The 16,733-nt window shown below is 43.3% G+C and overlaps 1 protein-coding gene across 2 annotated transcripts; it reads right to left on the minus strand.

Annotated features, from left to right (window-relative positions):
* Positions 1 to 1,816: 1,816 nt before the first annotated feature.
* RGN (regucalcin) lies at positions 1,817 to 13,078 on the minus strand. 2 transcript variants are annotated; one of them, XM_008153000.3, is made up of 6 exons: positions 12,910 to 13,078; positions 11,241 to 11,423; positions 6,905 to 7,120; positions 4,448 to 4,579; positions 3,332 to 3,486; positions 1,817 to 1,867 (listed from the first exon to the last, which is right to left on the minus strand). In XM_008153000.3, the coding sequence occupies exons 1-6, from the start codon at positions 13,076 to 13,078 to the stop codon at positions 1,817 to 1,819; spliced, it is 906 nt and encodes a 301-aa protein (XP_008151222.2). The 2 variants fall into 2 exon arrangements, with proteins under 2 accessions (XP_008151222.2, XP_054574597.1); XM_054718622.1 differs by lacking the exon at positions 6,905 to 7,120 and having other exon boundaries at positions 12,910 to 13,072.
* Positions 13,079 to 16,733: the final 3,655 nt, after the last annotated feature.

Consider the following 16,733-nt stretch of genomic DNA (forward strand, 5'->3'; position numbering starts at 1 on the left):
TATTATACTGATATCAATACCAAAGATGGTAGAAATAAAGAAAACTAGACACCAATATCTCTGATAAACATAGATGCAAAAACCCTCAACAAAAATATTAGAAGTTTGAATCCAGCAATATATAAAAAGACTAATATACCATCACCAAGGGGGGTTTATTCCAGGAATTCAAAAATCTATCATAATAACACCCAAAGAAGAAAAACCACATGACCATATCAATAAAGAAAAAAGCATTTAAAATACATCCAAAACAATAATTTAAAAAAACCTCTCAGCAAACTAGAGGATAACTTTCTCAACCTGAGAAAGGGAATCTACAAACAGACTTACAGCTAACATCATATTTAATGAAGAAAGACTGCATGCTTTTCTCCTAAGATTAGGAACAAGGGAAGGATATCTACTTTTACTATTCCTATTCAACATAGTACTAACAGTCTTAGTGCAATAGGGCAAGAAAAAGAAATACAAATATGCAAATTGTAAAGGAAGAAATATAGCTATCTTTATTCACAGAAGACATATTTATAGATCCAAAGAACTCCAGAGAAGCTACAGAAATACTCTTAGAACTAATGAGTTTAGCAAAGTCAGATACTAGGTCAATCTACAAACACCAATCATACTTTGAATGAACAATTGGAAACAAACAATTTTTAAATAATCATATCTACAATAGCTCCAAATAATGAAATATTTGGATATAAATCTAACAAAACATGTCGAAGATCTGCATGCTGAAACTAACGAAATGCTGATGAAAGAAATTGAAGAATGTATGTCAACTATAACTAAAAAAAATCAAAGAAGACTAAATCATTAGAAAGACATGCTGTGTTCCTGGGTTAGAAGACTCAAAATAGTCAAGATGCCAATTCTCTCCAAATTATTCTACAGATTTAAAGCAATTTCAGTTAAAATTGCAGCAGAATTTTTTGTAGATATAGTCAAGCTGATTCTAAAATTTATATGGAATGCTAAAAGAACGAAAATATCTAAAACATTTTAAAAAAGAAATTTTAAGGCTAATGTATAGTGATATAGATCAGATCAGATCAGTGATTTCCTGGAGATGGGAGCAGGCATAGAGAGGAACCAAAGGAAAGGATTACAAAGGGATACAGGAAAAGTCTTGGGGTAGTGGATAGATTCATTATCTTGCTGGTGGAAACAAACTTATCAAATTGTGGACTTTAAGTATGTATAGGTCAATTATAACTCAATAAAGCTATTTTAAAAAATATTCTTTCCAAAGTAATATATTACTTTTATATCTACTAGGTGGCAGTTGGAACCATGGATGTTGCCCAAGTGTTTAATTCACATCCTCTAGCAATATTTTATTTTTAAAATAACATATAGGAAGAGTAAGATGAAGGTAGGTTACCATTGCAGCACATTTTATAAGATTATGATGAAAATAAAAAGGAACATAATTGTAGTAAATCTTTACCGGATTGCCTTTTATTAGTTTGAAGCTTTGGATATAGTATGAAATGCAGAATAAAGAACAGGTACAGTTTCTTCCCTCTGCCGCTGTCCACCAGCAATTTTTGTAAAGAATCAAGAGGCTGGTTGACAGTTGAACAATTCTTGACATTTTTATAGTACCTTTGCAGAAGGCCTTATAGTATGTTATCAAACCCACCTGCCACTCCTTGTTAAAAATCTCTACATTTAAAAAAGAGTAAATAAAAATGTAATTCTGTTATAACATCATTGCTTCATTTTTTGGTAACTAGATTGAAATGTCAGCTCCAGAATTTTCTAGCCATCTGTAACGTTTCCTCCAGTAGGAAAGCAGGCCTGTCACTTAGCCTACATAAGGATAGGGAGGAATTCCTTTGACCCCCAGGCCAGTTATCTGTTAAAAAAAGAAAAGAGAGAAACTGTAATAAAAAGTAATCCACAGGTATTTTTCAAAAACACTTTTATGATTCACACTAGAGGCCTGGTGCATGAAATTCGTGCACAGGGGTGTGTGTCCCTCAGCCCAGCCTGCACCCTCTCCAATCTGGGACCCCTCGAGGGATGTCCGACTGCCCGTTTAGGCCCGATCCTGGTAGAATCGGGCCTAAACGGGCAGTCGGACATCCCTCTCACAATCCAGGACTGCTGGCTCCCAACTGCTCGCCTGCCTGCCTTCCTGATTGCCCCTAACCGCTTCTGCCTGCCAGCCTGATCACCCTAACCACTCTCCTGCCAGCCTGATTGATGCCTAACTGCTCCCCTGCCAGCCTGTTTGCCCCTAACTACTCTCCCCTGCAGGCCTGGTCACCCCTAACTGCCCTCCCCTGCAGGCCTAGTCACCCCTAACTGCCCTCCCCTGCTGGCCATCTTGTGGCGGCCATCTTGTGTCCACATGGGGCAGCCATATTGTGTTGGAGTGATGGTCAATTTGCATATTATTATTTTATTAGATAGGATTATATATTTAACTACCTATTATTCTTATTTTATTCCCTATCACAAAAAGGAATTACTTGATTAGGTATTTATGATCTAACCCAATTTTCCACACAGATAACAATCTAACTAGCAACCATTTAAAACTAACTGGGATTTAAAGCTGAATTTATTTCTATCATTTCACAGCTATTAAGAAAGGGATTTGAACCAAATGATTTCTAAATTTCTTTTCAGCTCAAAAGGTCTATAATTTTTATCAGTATTTGTTTTGTTGCAAAAAAGTTAAAAACCTGAAAATATTCTTGTGACATCACAACAATCAACTAATCTTATTTATTTATTCATTCATTCATTATATATTTTTATTGATTTCAGAGAGGAAGGGAGAGGGAGAGATAGAAACATCAATGATGTGAGAGAATCATTGATTGGCTGCCTCCTGCACGCCCCCGCCCCTCACTGGGGATTGAAACCATAACCCGGGTATGTGCCCTGAGGGCATGTGCCCTGACTGGGAATCAAATCCTGAATCAAACTGGGAATCCAACCGTGACCTCCTGGTTCATAGGTTGATGCTCAACCATGGAGCCACACTGGCCGGGCCAATCAACTGATCTTATAAACATGTTTCAAATACTGGTTTTCCAAGCCCATTCTACTGATTTATAGAATTTTAGCAAACACTACTGAAGTAAAATTTATTTTTAAGAACTGTAGAAGGAGTCTAAAAATATTGTCCTGGACTTCAGATAACTTTCAGTCTAGAAAATCTAAGTAAACTGTTTTTCAGTGTAGCATGATGAGCTTAAAATGCTAAATGGAATTGTGTCTTGGAAGTATGAAAAAGCACTGATCACTTGATTATACTTAACTGAGGATCTCCCACCTCATCCTTAAGGAAAATAAATAGCCAGATCACCTTGAAAATTCCACCAGCTTTCGGTTGCCGCAAAAGACCCTCAGGGTCTATTCCATCCCGGGCACAGGTCACATACATTTCAGAGTAATCCTTCCCTCCAAAGCAACATGAGGTTGTTTTATCAACAGGCAACTTCACAGTTTGGAGTCTTTTCCCTGGAGCACCAAATATTTTATTTAAAGTCTACTTCTAGCAAATTTCCAACCTGCAAAAGCTTTCAGGACCCTTTACAGAGTAATAGAAGAGTTTAAAGAAGATGGTGGAGGTCACATTTCAACCATGTATTGCACCTGCTTTCCCTGACAATTTATTTGTTTTCAGCAAAAGGACTTATCTGCACAGGAAAAGAAGTTCTGACTATAAATTTGGGGCTATATATTTGGACTTTATTTCTAAAATCATCCAATGGATACCTTTGAATATAGGGTGCCCCCCCCCAAATGTATACACACACTATGAATAATTATCAAGGCAGTGTTTATTAAAATATATTTTATTTTCAAAATTGAGCTATTAGGCCCTAGCTTGTTTTGCTCAGTGGATAGAGCATTGGCCTGCGGACTGAAGGGTCCCAGGTTCGATTCCAGTCAAGGGCATGTACCCAGGTTGCAGGCTCGATTCCCGGTAGGGGTGTGCAGGAGGCAGCCAATCAATGATTCTCTCTCATCATTGATGTTTCTATTTCTCTCTCACTCCCTTTCTGAAATGAATAAAAAATATATTTTAAAAAGTTGAGCTATTGCCCTAACCGGTGTGGCTCAGTGGATAGAGTGTCGGCCTGCGGACTGAAGGGTCCCAGGTTCGATTCCGGTCAAGGGCATGTACCTTGGTTGCGGGCACATCCCCAGTGGGGAGTGTGCAGGAGGCAGCTGATTGATGTTTCTCTCTCATCGATGTTTCTAACTATCTATCCCTCTCCCTTCCTCTCTGTAAAAAATCAATAAAATATATTTTTTAAAAAGTTGAGCTATCATCTGTTATAGTGTGTATTCATTTGGGGGGATACCCTACTCTGTATATTGCTGTATAACTTTATTAATGATGAATTTTCTCCAGTCCCTAGTGTCTGGTGTTTTCTAGACACGATGGGGATTTTCCATTGAGCGGTGAGCCTACCTGTCTCAGGATCTAAACGAATCACTCTTCCTCCATTGTAACAGGCCACCCAGAGCTTCCCCTCAGCATCAATACACATTCCATCTGGGTATTGTTCGTCTTTCTCCAGCTTGTAAACACTTCTGCGGTTGGCTACGGTTTGAAAACACACACACACACACACACACACACACACACACACACACACACACACACACACACCAAAACAACAAGCTACTCAATACTAAGCATCAAACAATGAGCAATCAAGTGATTATAAATACCGATCACGTCTGCTTATCTGGGTTCTGATGTATGGGAACCACAGGTGGGATGGTTCAAAAGGATTCCTAACTCTAAACAATAACCACAAATGTGATGAGTACCCCTCAACAAAGGATTTTTACCACATGATTTGGGGTGGATTCATCCTCTAGTTTGGGTGCAGACATGTCTATAGAAGCTTTCACAGGAGAGAAAAAAGAAAGAATTCTTTCTTAAAAATTGATTTCAGAGAGGAAGGGAGAGGGAGAGAGAGAGATAGAAACATCAATGAGAGAGAATCCTTGATCAGCTGCCTCCTGCACACCCCCTAATGGGGATCGAACCCCCAACCCAGGCATGTGTCCTTGACTGAGAATCAAACTGTGACCTCCTGGTACATGGGTCAATGCTCAACCACTGAGCCATGCCGGCCAGGCAGGAAATAGAATTCTTAATAAAATACCAATATGCCCTAGCCAGTTTGGCTCAATGGACAGAGCATTGGCCTGCAGACTGAAGGGTCCCAGGTTTGATTCCGGTCAAGGGCATGTACCTTGGTTGCGGGCACATCCCCAGTAGGGGGTGTGCAGGAGGCAGCTGATCAATGTTTCTAACTCTCTATACCTCTCACTTCCTCTCTGTAAAAAATCAATAAAATATATATTAAAAAATAAAATACATTACATTTACAAAATTGAGCTATCAGCTGTTAAAGTGTGTATACATTTTTTGGGACACCCTGTACTTCAGCCTGTGGTTAGACCTTTGTAGTTTTACTTACAAAAATGCCTACTTTGATTTAAAAATGCCTTTAGATCTAACCCCAAGATCTAAAAGGCAACTCAATGGTGCCATGTGACCATTCATTCACAACAACTAGTACAATGTATGAGTTCTGTTTCTGCCTGACTAATGCTTCATAATCACCTTATCAAAATGAAATATGAGAAGAGGTGTTTTTTTTTTCTGAAAGGAGGGGTATTCTGAAATCAACTAGCTGGTCTTAAAGGGGGAATTAGAGTATCCAAAAAACATCAAAATCCAGAGAAACTTTACACTCCAAAATGCAGGACATTACAGTGACAAAAGTGAGGTATAATGGAAAAAACAGTAAAACCATGCATAAGTAAGATGGGTAAAAACAGTCATAAAAAGAGCACTAAATATTTGAAAACAACACATTTGTACTGAAATGCTTCACCTCTGATTAAATCTACACAAGAATCTTGTGATATTTTTGAAGTAATTTTTTAATTATTGGTTTTGCTCTTGTGGTTTGGCACCTTTCATGAAACAGTTTCAAGTAATCCCTTCTAAATTCTTCTCAATAATTCCTTCCTCCCAGTTTCCAACTATGGCTCATTTAGAGCCCATTGATGGACTTGAACAATCTGTAACTACTTTTTTAAAAAAACTTTTCCATTTAAAAAAAAATCCTCACCCAAGGATATATATGTATTGATTTTTAGAGAGAGAGGGAGGGAGAGATAGAGATAGAGATAGAGGTAGAGGTAGAGATAGAGATAGAGATAGAGATAGAGATAGAGATAGAGATAGAGATAGAGGTAGAGGTAGAGATAGAGGTAGAGATAGAGATAGAGATAGAGATAGAGATAGAGATAGAGATAGAAAGATTGATGTGAGAGAGAAATATTGATCAGTCGCTCCCATATGCTCCTGATCAGGATCGAACCCACAAACTAGGTATGTGCCCTGACTTGGAATTAAACCTGAAACCTTTTGGTGTATGAGATGACACTCCAACCACCCGAGCCACCCAGACAGGACTACTTTTCCATTTTGAAAGGTTGTTAGTCTCTGAGCACTTGCATATTGTTAACTAAAGTACAAATAAGAAATATTAATATATTAACCCCAAACTCTAATTTTCTGTTCTTTTAATCATTCCACTGTATATTATTTGCCTTTAGGCACCTCCTGGTAGAAGAGAATACACCCTACAGTAAACCTCTTTCTAGTGATGGTGGCAAGAAAGAGGATTAAAGAGCTATCCATATTATGCCAACTGTGGCTTGACTGCATCATAGTCAAGTCTGTGTAATCATTACCATACTGGGATAATATCATTGGACAGCTCTCTATTTGACAAAGTAAGGATCTTTACCCATGGGGTGGAGGGACAGGCAGCTTACTAATGATATACATATGAAAAAATATGAGCAGTATTAAGAAAAATAAAGAAAAAGTACATACAGATCTTTCCTGTCTGCAAGTCATAGTCAAAAGCATCCACGGAGTAGGACAGGCTGTCTATGTAATAGAAGATTTTGTGGTCCAGGGACCAATCCAAGCCATTGGAGATGTCCACCTGGTCAAAGTACTTTTCCACATGGTGGTCAGGAAAGAGGCAGTACAGGGACCCTTGGTGCCGCTCCAGAACTCCTGGGGCTGTTTCTTCAGCCATGGTGCCTACAAAAACCAAAGACCGCTGAGCTCAGCCCCACAGCATCTTGCCCATGGCGGCACTATCTTTACTTACCAGGGTTCTTTCTCATGATTAAATCAAGGAATTCATATAATCCCAATCTGGGTCTTATATTTTTTAAAAATGACAACTACCGCCCAGCTGGGGTGGCTTAGTGGTTGAGCGTTGACCTATGAACCAGAAGGTCACGGTCAGGGCCCATGCCCATGCTGCAGGCTCAATCCCCAGTAGGGGGCGTGCAGAAAGCAGCTGAACAGTGATTCTCATCATTGATGTTTCTCTGTCTCCCTCTCCCTTCCTCTCTGAAATTGATAAAAAAAATATGAAAATAAAAAATGACAACTACCTTGCTTATAGTGCAGATCAAAACTACACAGGTCCTAGTTCCAGATAAGCAGGAGTCCATCCACACCAATCTCATTTTCTCCTACTGAGCACAACTATACAACTTGGTCAAAATGCAAGGCATAGCCGTTTGAGAACTCAGAAAAGTAAATGTGAGGAAGGTCAGAGAAGAGCTCCAGAATTTGCAGTACCACTTAGTTGGTGTTGAGTTCTCCATTTTATCCTTCAGGATGCCCCAGCATCCTGCAACTGAATATAGTACAGCCTGGAACTTGGAGTGAGTACTGTGGGGCAGACAGAGATCCAAGAGAAACCCTCTGGTTGTGGCTCCAGGATCAGAAAAGAAAACTCCTGAGGTTCAGAGGAGTAGGAGAAATACCCTGGTTGCCGGGGTTCTTGTCCCAGCCTTACAAAGGGCTCAGCATTCTGGAGATAGGGGCTGCGCGTAGATGATTAAGAAGGAGCCCGTGGACGAAAGATATTTTTGAGAGGCATTGGGGGTCAGAGGAGCTTCCAGCTGAAGGAGCTAGAAGACTCTCCTCCTTGACCAAGGACCCGTGCTTTTATTATAACACAATTTGTCCCAAGGCAAGATGGAAATATACACTTCAAAGGGTAAGGTATCAAAGGGTAGAGTACAGAAGCATTGTCAGTTTGGGGAATAGCCTACAGCTGTTCAGGTGTTTGGCCAACAGGAGGCAATAAAATGCCCTGAGCTGTCTGGCAGCTAACAATCCTATTCAGGTTTGGGGGAAGTGCCCTTTAGCCGTTTCCAACAGGTAAACTACATGTGACTCAACCCTGTTGAGCTCCCCAAGCTTCACCAACCTTTTGGTGAAGCTCTTGTAATTATTACATGCTGGAATTGGTTCTCGGCACCTGGTTATTTTTCAAATTGAATTTATTGGGGTGACATTGGCCAATAAAATCATACAGGTTTCATGTATACAACTCTGCAACACATCATGTGTATACTGTATTGTGTGTTCACCACCCCAAGTCAAGTCTCCTTCCATTACCATTTATCCCCACTTTCCCTTCTAACTCCCCCTACTCCTCTCCTTCTGGCAATTTCCACTCCCTTTTCTCGATCCTCTCACGCATCGATCCCCAGGCAATTCTTCAGCAAGGGTAGCAATAGTAGAGTGTGTCCAGCAACAGAAAACTACAGGAATCAAATCTCAGAGGGAAGGGAACATTCTGCTCCATTTGGTGAAGTCACAGTTCCAAAAGGGCAGAGCCCAACATGATTGCTCTCTGTCCTCCTGCCATTTGACCTTAGAGGGAGCACAATCATAGATATGGGTGGTTTCAGGCTGGAGGAATGAAAGGAGAGCTCCAGCAAGCTGGAACGTACCCCACAAAACTGTCTGTGATCTGGACTCATATTCTACTTGTACAGGCATGGATATGATTCCAATGAGCGTACTAAACACTGAGAGTGGTGCTGTGGATAGAATTCATTCTAAGTCTCAGACTGACCACCAAGTGGCATGCATGTGGGACAAAACGTAACGGCACCTAAGAGAAAGCAGGTTGGAACTTGTGGTCTGAGGTCTGAGCCTAAACATACAGATTACTTACTAAAACAAATATATAAACATTCTTTATAGGATTTAAACAAGACTCAGGATCTCATAACATAATAGTAAAAATGGCCAGGATACTGTCCAAAATTACTTGGCAACACAAAGAAGCATGAAAATCTCAACTTGTATAGGAAAAGAAGCAACAGACGCAGAAAGCAAAATGGCACAGATGTTGGCATTATTTAACAAAGATTAAAACAGCTCTTACGAGCAATTTGTAAACCATCTGGAAATAAAACTCAGAATAGAAAATATCAGCAAAGAAATAGAAGACATAAAAGATAATCAAATGAAAATTTTAGAAGTGAAAAAATAAAATAACTGAACTAAAAAAATTTCACTGGATGGACCTGACAGAAGAAAAGAGATGACAGAGGAAAGAGTCAGCGTACATTTTTTTTTATGATAACATCTTTATTTTCCCCCCATTTTTTATTAAGGTATTATATGTGTACATATCTTACCATTGCCCCCCCCCAACATTATGTTAAGTCAACAGAAATTTATTTGAATCTGACCAAGAGAGATAATAAAGATTGAAAAAAGCCCTAACCGGTTTGGCTCAGTGGACAGAGCATTGGCCTGTGGACTCAAGGGTCCCAGGTTCGAATCCGGTCAAGGGCATGTACCTTGGTTGCGGGCACATCCCCAGTAGATACATCATAGTCAAATTTCTGAAAACTAAAGTAAAATAGAAATTCTTGAGATTAATGAAAGAAAAATCACATATTAAATATGGGGGGGGGAATGATTTCAATGACCATACATTTTTCTTTTTCTTTTTTTATTAAATGTATTTCTTTATTGATTTCAGAGAGTAAGGGAGAGGAGAGAGAGATAGAAACATCAATGATGAGAGAGAATCATTGACTGGCTGCCTCCTGCACGCCCCCCACTGGGGATCGAGCCTGCAACCCAGGCATGTGCCCTTGGCAGGAATCGAACCTGGGACCCTTCAGTCTGCAGGCTGACGCTCTATCCACTGAGCCAAGCCAGCTAGGGCAACCATACATTTTTCATGAGAAGCCATGGAGGTCAGAATGAAGTGACATTTTAAATTTGCTGAAAGAAAAATCAAGTGTCAACCTGAAATTCTATCTTCACTGAAAATATCCTTTAAGAATGAGGGTGAAATAAAGATATTCTCATATAAAGCAAAACGAAGAGAATTCATAGCTAGTAGACCTACACTAAAATAATTGCTAAAGGAAATTCTTTTTTTTTTAAATATATTTTATTGATTTTTTTTACAGAGAGGAAGAGAGAGGGATAGAGAGTTAGAAACATCGATGAGAGAGAAACATCGATCAGCTGCCTCTTGCACAGCCCCTACTGGGGAAGTGCCCGCAACCAAGGTACATGCCCCTGACCGGAATTGAACCTGGGACCCCTGAGTCCGCAGGCCGATGCTCTATCCACTGAGCCAAATCTGTTTCGGAAGGAAATTCTTTAGACAGAAGGGAAATGATAGCAAAAGGAAGCATGAAACACAAGAAGTATTTTAGTAGTAAAGGCACATGATATATGCAACTTCCTTTCAAATGATTCTGAAAATGTTTATATGTAGAGAGAGTAAATGGAACAAAATGTTGACAATAGGTACATTCAGATAAATGGTACACAGGTGTTTGTACAATTCTTACTTTTTTCTGTAAATTTGAAATGATTTCTCATTTAAACATCAACAACAAAGCTTATCTATTTAAAACTTATTTAAGACATAAAATTACCATACAGCCGAAACCGGTTTGGCTCAGTGGATAGAGCGTCGGCCTGCAGACTGAAGGGTCCCAGGTTCAATTCCGGTCAAGGGCATGTACCTTGGTTGCAGGCACATCCCCAGTGGGGGGTGTGCAGGAGGCAGCTGATCGATGATTCTCTCTCATCGATGTTTCTAGCTCTCTGTCCCTCTCCCTTCCTCTTTGTAAAAAATCAATAAAATATATTTTTAAAAATTACCATACAAATTTTAGTCTCTGTTAGAGACAGAAGCTGAAAGAATATCTGACATTTTTCTCATGGGATTTTTTTTTTTTTTTTTTTTAGTGATACAAATGACTCAAGTTAATAAAAGAACCCGAGACACTTCTACCACTAAAGCAGTGAGATTTTGATCAGTGTTGTGCTTTTTTGCCACACTCAGTAAGTAGGTGCTAAAGATAAACCATACCAGCAAAGTATCTCCCAGCGGGATCCACCTTCCCATCATTGAATCGATTGTTTTTCTTGTCTTTATCTATGGTGGCCAGGACAATGGCTGACTGATCTTCCCAGTCCAAAGCACAGAACCTCGTTCCGACTGTGGCGACATAGCCTCCCCGCTGGCGGAGGGCCACGGAGCTGACCGGGGCATCTGCAGGGGCAAAAGCAACAGTCAGGATGCGGCACGCAGCCCGGGGGCCGAGCAGCGCGCTGAGCCTATCATGCCACCTGCCGTCTGCAAGAGGAATTGCAGCTCTTTCAACAAGGGCATGCTCTCTTCCTTCTGTTGACCAATGAAGGCTCCAGAACCCGGGGATACTTGTCGCTAATAAACTCCAGGCACCGTTCTGGACAGCAGGCGCAGAAAGGCGAGTGAAATCCAGCTCTATTGGAAGCTCCCGGTCTAGCAGAGAAGTAGAACCACAGCAGCCACCACACATTGGGGCAGGCGCCACATCAAGTTCAGAGGAGGGATTGCTAACTGTGTGGGTGGGGGGGTGGAGTGGAGGGGGGTGGCACCCAAGCAGTTGTCACAGAACCAGAGATGCTAAATTTGTCTGCTCTCCAGGAAATGCAGAGACGCGCTGGGTAGTTTCAGCAACCAGGCCTTGTGACATTCTTCTCTTCCCTCCACCACAGGGCTGTCCTTTTAAAGGGGCCCTATTTCATTAAAAATTACATAAAAATTTAAAACATTGCCCTGGCCGGTTTGGCTCAGTGGATAGAGCGTCGGCCTGCGGACTGAAGGGTCCCAGGTTCGATTCCGGTCAAGGGCATGTACCTTGGTTGTGGGCACATCCCCAGTGGGGGGTGTGCAGGAGGCCTCTGATTGATGTTTCTCTCTCACTGATGTTTCTAACTCTATCCCTCTCCCTTCCTCTCTGCAAAAAAATCAATAAAATATTTTTTAAAAATTTAAACTTTATTGAAATTAAATAATTTAGATAGCAGTCTCCAGCTTCCAATGCTCTTATCTGAAGGCGTTAAGGAAAGATCTGGTAGCACCTCATTATTGGAACAAAATGGGGAATGCTGCCCCTCATTCACAGAGGAAGAGGGAAGTATTGGCCATCCAGAATGTACTCCTGGGTCAAAGTGGGAGAACGACAGCCCTGGCTGATGTTTCCCAGTGGGTAGAGCATCGCCCCTCTCACTGAAGGGTCACAGGTTCGATTCCTGGTCTACGGCATGAACCTGGGTTGCAGGTTTGATCCCTAGCTCTGGTCAGGGTCTGTGCGGGAGGCAACCAATTGATGTGTCTCACATTGATATTTCATTCTCTTTCCCTCTTCCTCCCTCCCTCCTTCCTTCCTTCCTTCCTCCCTTCCTTCCTCCCTCCCTCCTTTCCTTCCTTCCTTTCTTCCTTCCTTCCTTCCTTCCTTCCTTCCTTCCTTCCTTCCTCCCTCCCTCCCTCCCTTCCTCCTTCCTTCCCTCCCTCTTTCCTTCCTTCCTCTCTCTCTAAAGATCAATGGTGAGGATTAACAAAAGTGGAGGACACAGACAGCTTGACAATCCAAGTTTTAAAGCATATTTGGCTTTAACACGAAGGTCCCGGGGGAATGATACTCGAAGTGACCTCCCTTCCCCAGAGAAAAGATGGCTGGCTGGGTGGATCTGAGCCCAGCCTTCATCCTTACCCAAAGTCACTCGATGAACTTGCTTGCTGAGCGAATCCCACCGGCAAACCCTCTTTGAAGGAATATCCACGAAGAGCAGAGAGTTGGACGCTTCCTCCCACACAGGAGACTCACCACACCGGCAGTTCTCCGGCAGGACACACTCAATCGTAATGGAACCCATGGCCATGGGGGATCTATGGAAGGTGACAGACACAAAATGGCATGTGATCTCACGGAGCGAATTCAGTGCAGCATCCGGCTTGAGAGCCTGGTAAGCTCCCAATACAGATTGAGTTGTTTTTATTAGAACTAGAAAGGCTGGGCGCACTTTCCCAAAATCAGAACAAAATCTGTAACGTGGTAGGAGGAGATGTGTCTGAAAAAGAACTAGGAGCTGATAGGTGATAGCATGAGACATCTTCATTCAACTTACCAGGGCTTTTTGTCAAGCGATCTTTTATTTTTTTTTAAATACACTGAGTGGCCAGATGATGATGATCTCTGAACGCATAATAATCTGGCCACTCAGTGTATATCCTATATAATAAAAGGCTAATATGCAAATTGTCCCCTCCACCAGGAGTTCGACCAGCAGGCAGGCTGGCTAACCGCCCATGTCCCCTCCCTCTGGCCAGGCTGGCTGGACCCCACCCATGCACGAATTCATGCACCAGGCCTCTAATACACACACACGCACACACACACACACACACACACACTGAGTGGCCAGATTATTATTATGCGTTCAGAGATCATAATAATCTGGCCAGTCAGTGTATATTTTTATTGATTTCAGAGAGGAAGAGAGAGGGACAGAGAGATAGAAACATCCATGATGAGAGAGAATCACCAATTGGCTGCCTCCTGCACACCTCCCACTGGGGATCGAGCCCACACCTGGGCATGTGCCTGACCAGGAATTGAATCATGACCTCTTGGTTCATAGGTTAACGCTCAACCACTGAGCAATACTGGCCAGGCCAAGTAGAGAGAGAGAGAGAGAGAGAGAGAGAGAGAGAGAGAGACTCCAACATCTACACCTAGGTATTGGTGACCCTCAGAGAGCCAGCTCAGAGGTGGCAAGGTTGCTCTTCAAGCCAGACCCACCGCTAAGGTGGACGGGGGGTGGGGTGGAGGGGGGCAGGGAGGTGGGCGCCCTCACCGCTGGCTCCTCTGGGCGCCTGCAGGTCACCTTCGCCTGCTGCCTTCCCATGCGTTGATGCGGATTCACTCCCCTGACCACTCAGAGGCCAGAGCCTTCCCACTTGGCATTTTTTCTGAGCTGCATTTTAAAACGTGTTCATCGCTGATAACACACTCCATCAGAACTAACATCCATTTCCAGGTTCAGGCAATGGAAGGGAGGGAGATTCTATGCTGGGACTTTAGGCCAGAGACTTTGACGGACCATCAGGGAGAAGAAAAATCAGAAAAGGAAAAACATGACCTAAGAAACCCATGTGGAAGAGGAAAAACAGGCAACTTTCAAGAGCCTTCTCTCTCCCAAACTCTGTCCTGATGACCCAAATTGCCTGATCTTCATCCTTCCCCTGGGTACCTATCTGCTTTGAAGTGAGTGGTCTCACACATGGATGAGCACATTAATGATGGGGGAGGGACATTATCTCTGGTTTAATATTTCCTTCAGTAAACTGCATTAAAAACGTTGTTGTTGTTAATCCTCACCCAAGGATATTTTTAAAAATATATATATTTTATTGATTTTTTTTTTACAGAGAGGAAGGGAGAGGGATAGAGAGTCAGAAACATCGATGAGAGAGAAACATCGATCAGCTGCCTCCTGCACACCCCCCACTGGGGATGTGCCCGCAACCAAGGTACATGCCCTTGACCAGAATCAAACCTGGGGCCCTAACTGGTTTGGCTCAGTGGATAGAGCATCAGCCTGCGGACTGAAAGGCCCCAGGTTCGATTCCGGTCAAGGGCATGTACCTTGGTTGCGGGCACATCCCCAGTCGGGGGTGTGCAGGAGGCAGCTGATTGGTGTTTCTCTCTCCTCAATATTTCCAACTCTCTATTCCTCTCCCTTCCTCTCTGTAAAAAATCAATTAAAAATATTAAAAAACAAAAACAAAAACCTGGGACCCTTCAGTTCGCAGGCCAACGCTCTAGCTACTGAGCCAAACCAGCTAGGGCCCAAGGATATTTTTCCAATGATTCTTAGAGAGAGTGGAAGGGAGAGGAGAGAGACAGAGAGAAACATCAGTGTGAGAGACACACTGATTGGCTGCCTCCCCAGGGGGATTGAACCTGCAACTGATACATGCCCTTGACCGGAATTGAACCCAGGACCCTTTAGTCCTTGGGCTGACACTCTATCCACTGAGCCAAACCGGCCAGGGAAAACTGCATTTTTTTTTAAAGAAACAGCGCAGGTCAAATAGGTCTCAATACCACCTGCGGCTCAGCATTTGCAATCCTCCGTGACGGTTAGAGCTGGCCCGGCCCCAAGGCGGCCCGCTAGGTGTCTGAGCTAAAGCCCGAGCAGACGCGGGGCTTGCACAACGGCAGCTTTTAACCCCACACTCGCTCCTGCAAGCGGGGGGCTGGCCCTTGCCCCCTTTCTGCCCTGGTCCCCGAGAGCTCGGCCCCAGGAAGGGGTCGTGGCTGACAGCGGGCGGCCCGCGGGCCGGGCGGGGGGCGGGGAGCTGGGAAGCGGCCTGGGAGCTGAGGGTCGAGCCCACCTGGTGTCTCCGGGGAACCAGTCGGTGCCCTTCCTGCCGCCCTGGTGGGAGACCAGCCTGAGCCGGCTCAGCTCGGCTGTCGCCCCGACCTTTCTTCTCCAGCGAGGGGGTGGGGAGGCGGGCGGGTGACTTCTGGGTGGCTCAAAGGTCGGGCCGTGGAGGGGTGGGGAGCTGCAGGCCCCAGAGCTGGCCTCCTCCGCCAGCGCGGGGTGGGAGGGGGTGGGGGGTGAGGGGGGAGGGGAGGGGGGAGAAGAGAGGCCTGCGGAGCCGCCGGGGCAGGGAGGTGGGCGGAGGCGTGCAGCCCAGGGCACCGAAGCTTTGGAGTTGGAGGAAAGCTCGAGTTTCTCTCTTAGACAAAACGTTGTTAAAATGCCCAACGGAGATTGGGTGGACGGTCAGGTCCAGCAAACAGGTGAGTAAGGAGAGAACGAAGCAGTTAAAGCCTCTCTTCCTCGCGGAGAATGATGGCTGAAGGCCAACTGTTTTTTCAAAATATATTTTAAAATATATTTTTATTGATTTCAGAGGGGAAGGGAAAGAGAGAGAAACATCAAAGAGGAGAGAGAATCACGGATCCTACACGCCCCCTACTGGGGATCAAGCCTGAAACCCCGCTCATGGCCCTGATGGGAATCGACTTGGGACCCTTCAGTCCGCAGGCCAAGGCTCTATCCACTGAGCAAACCGGCCAGGGCAATTAGCTGAGTTTTGACAAAGATATCAGTGAAATCCAGTAAAGAAAATAACTAGCTTTTATTTATTTTAATTTTTTCAATGAAATACATTCAGTATTTTTTATATTGGTTTCAGGTGTACACATAGTGGTTAGACAGTCATATAATTTACAAAGTGTTCCCCCAGATATTTCCAGTACCCACCTGGCACCATACAGTTATTACAATATCATTGACTGTATTCCCTCTGCTGTACTTTGCGTCCCGATGACTGTTTTGTAACTACCGATCTGTACTTCTCAATCCCTAATGACCTTTTCAATATGTGCTGCTATGTCAGCTGGAAATTCATCCCGGAAAGGTAATTCCCAGCTTTAAATAGGAAAGGTCAAAAAGAACGAGTCAAGCAAAACAAGTGACTTTGTGGTAGGCAAACATAGCTGGAAAGTCGCGGCCACTAAAG

This window comes from Eptesicus fuscus, chromosome 1 (assembly GCF_027574615.1).
Source record: "Eptesicus fuscus isolate TK198812 chromosome 1, DD_ASM_mEF_20220401, whole genome shotgun sequence".
In the NCBI taxonomy this organism is placed as follows: Eukaryota; Metazoa; Chordata; class Mammalia; order Chiroptera; family Vespertilionidae; genus Eptesicus; species Eptesicus fuscus.

What these genes read in the sequence shown, in the direction of transcription:
- RGN (XM_008153000.3), bottom strand. Translation starts at nt 13,078, where the DNA reads ATGGCCATGGGTTCCATTACGATTGAGTGTGTCCTGCCGGAGAACTGC. An exon ending in AGTTCATCGAGTGACTTTGG is followed by an intron (nt 11,424 to 12,909) that starts GTAAGGATGAAG and finishes TTGCCCCTGCAG; the next exon opens with ATGCCCCGGTCAGCTCCGTG. An exon ending in CGCTGGGAGATACTTTGCTG is followed by an intron (nt 7,121 to 11,240) that starts GTATGGTTTATC and finishes TGGTTTTTGTAG; the next exon opens with GCACCATGGCTGAAGAAACA.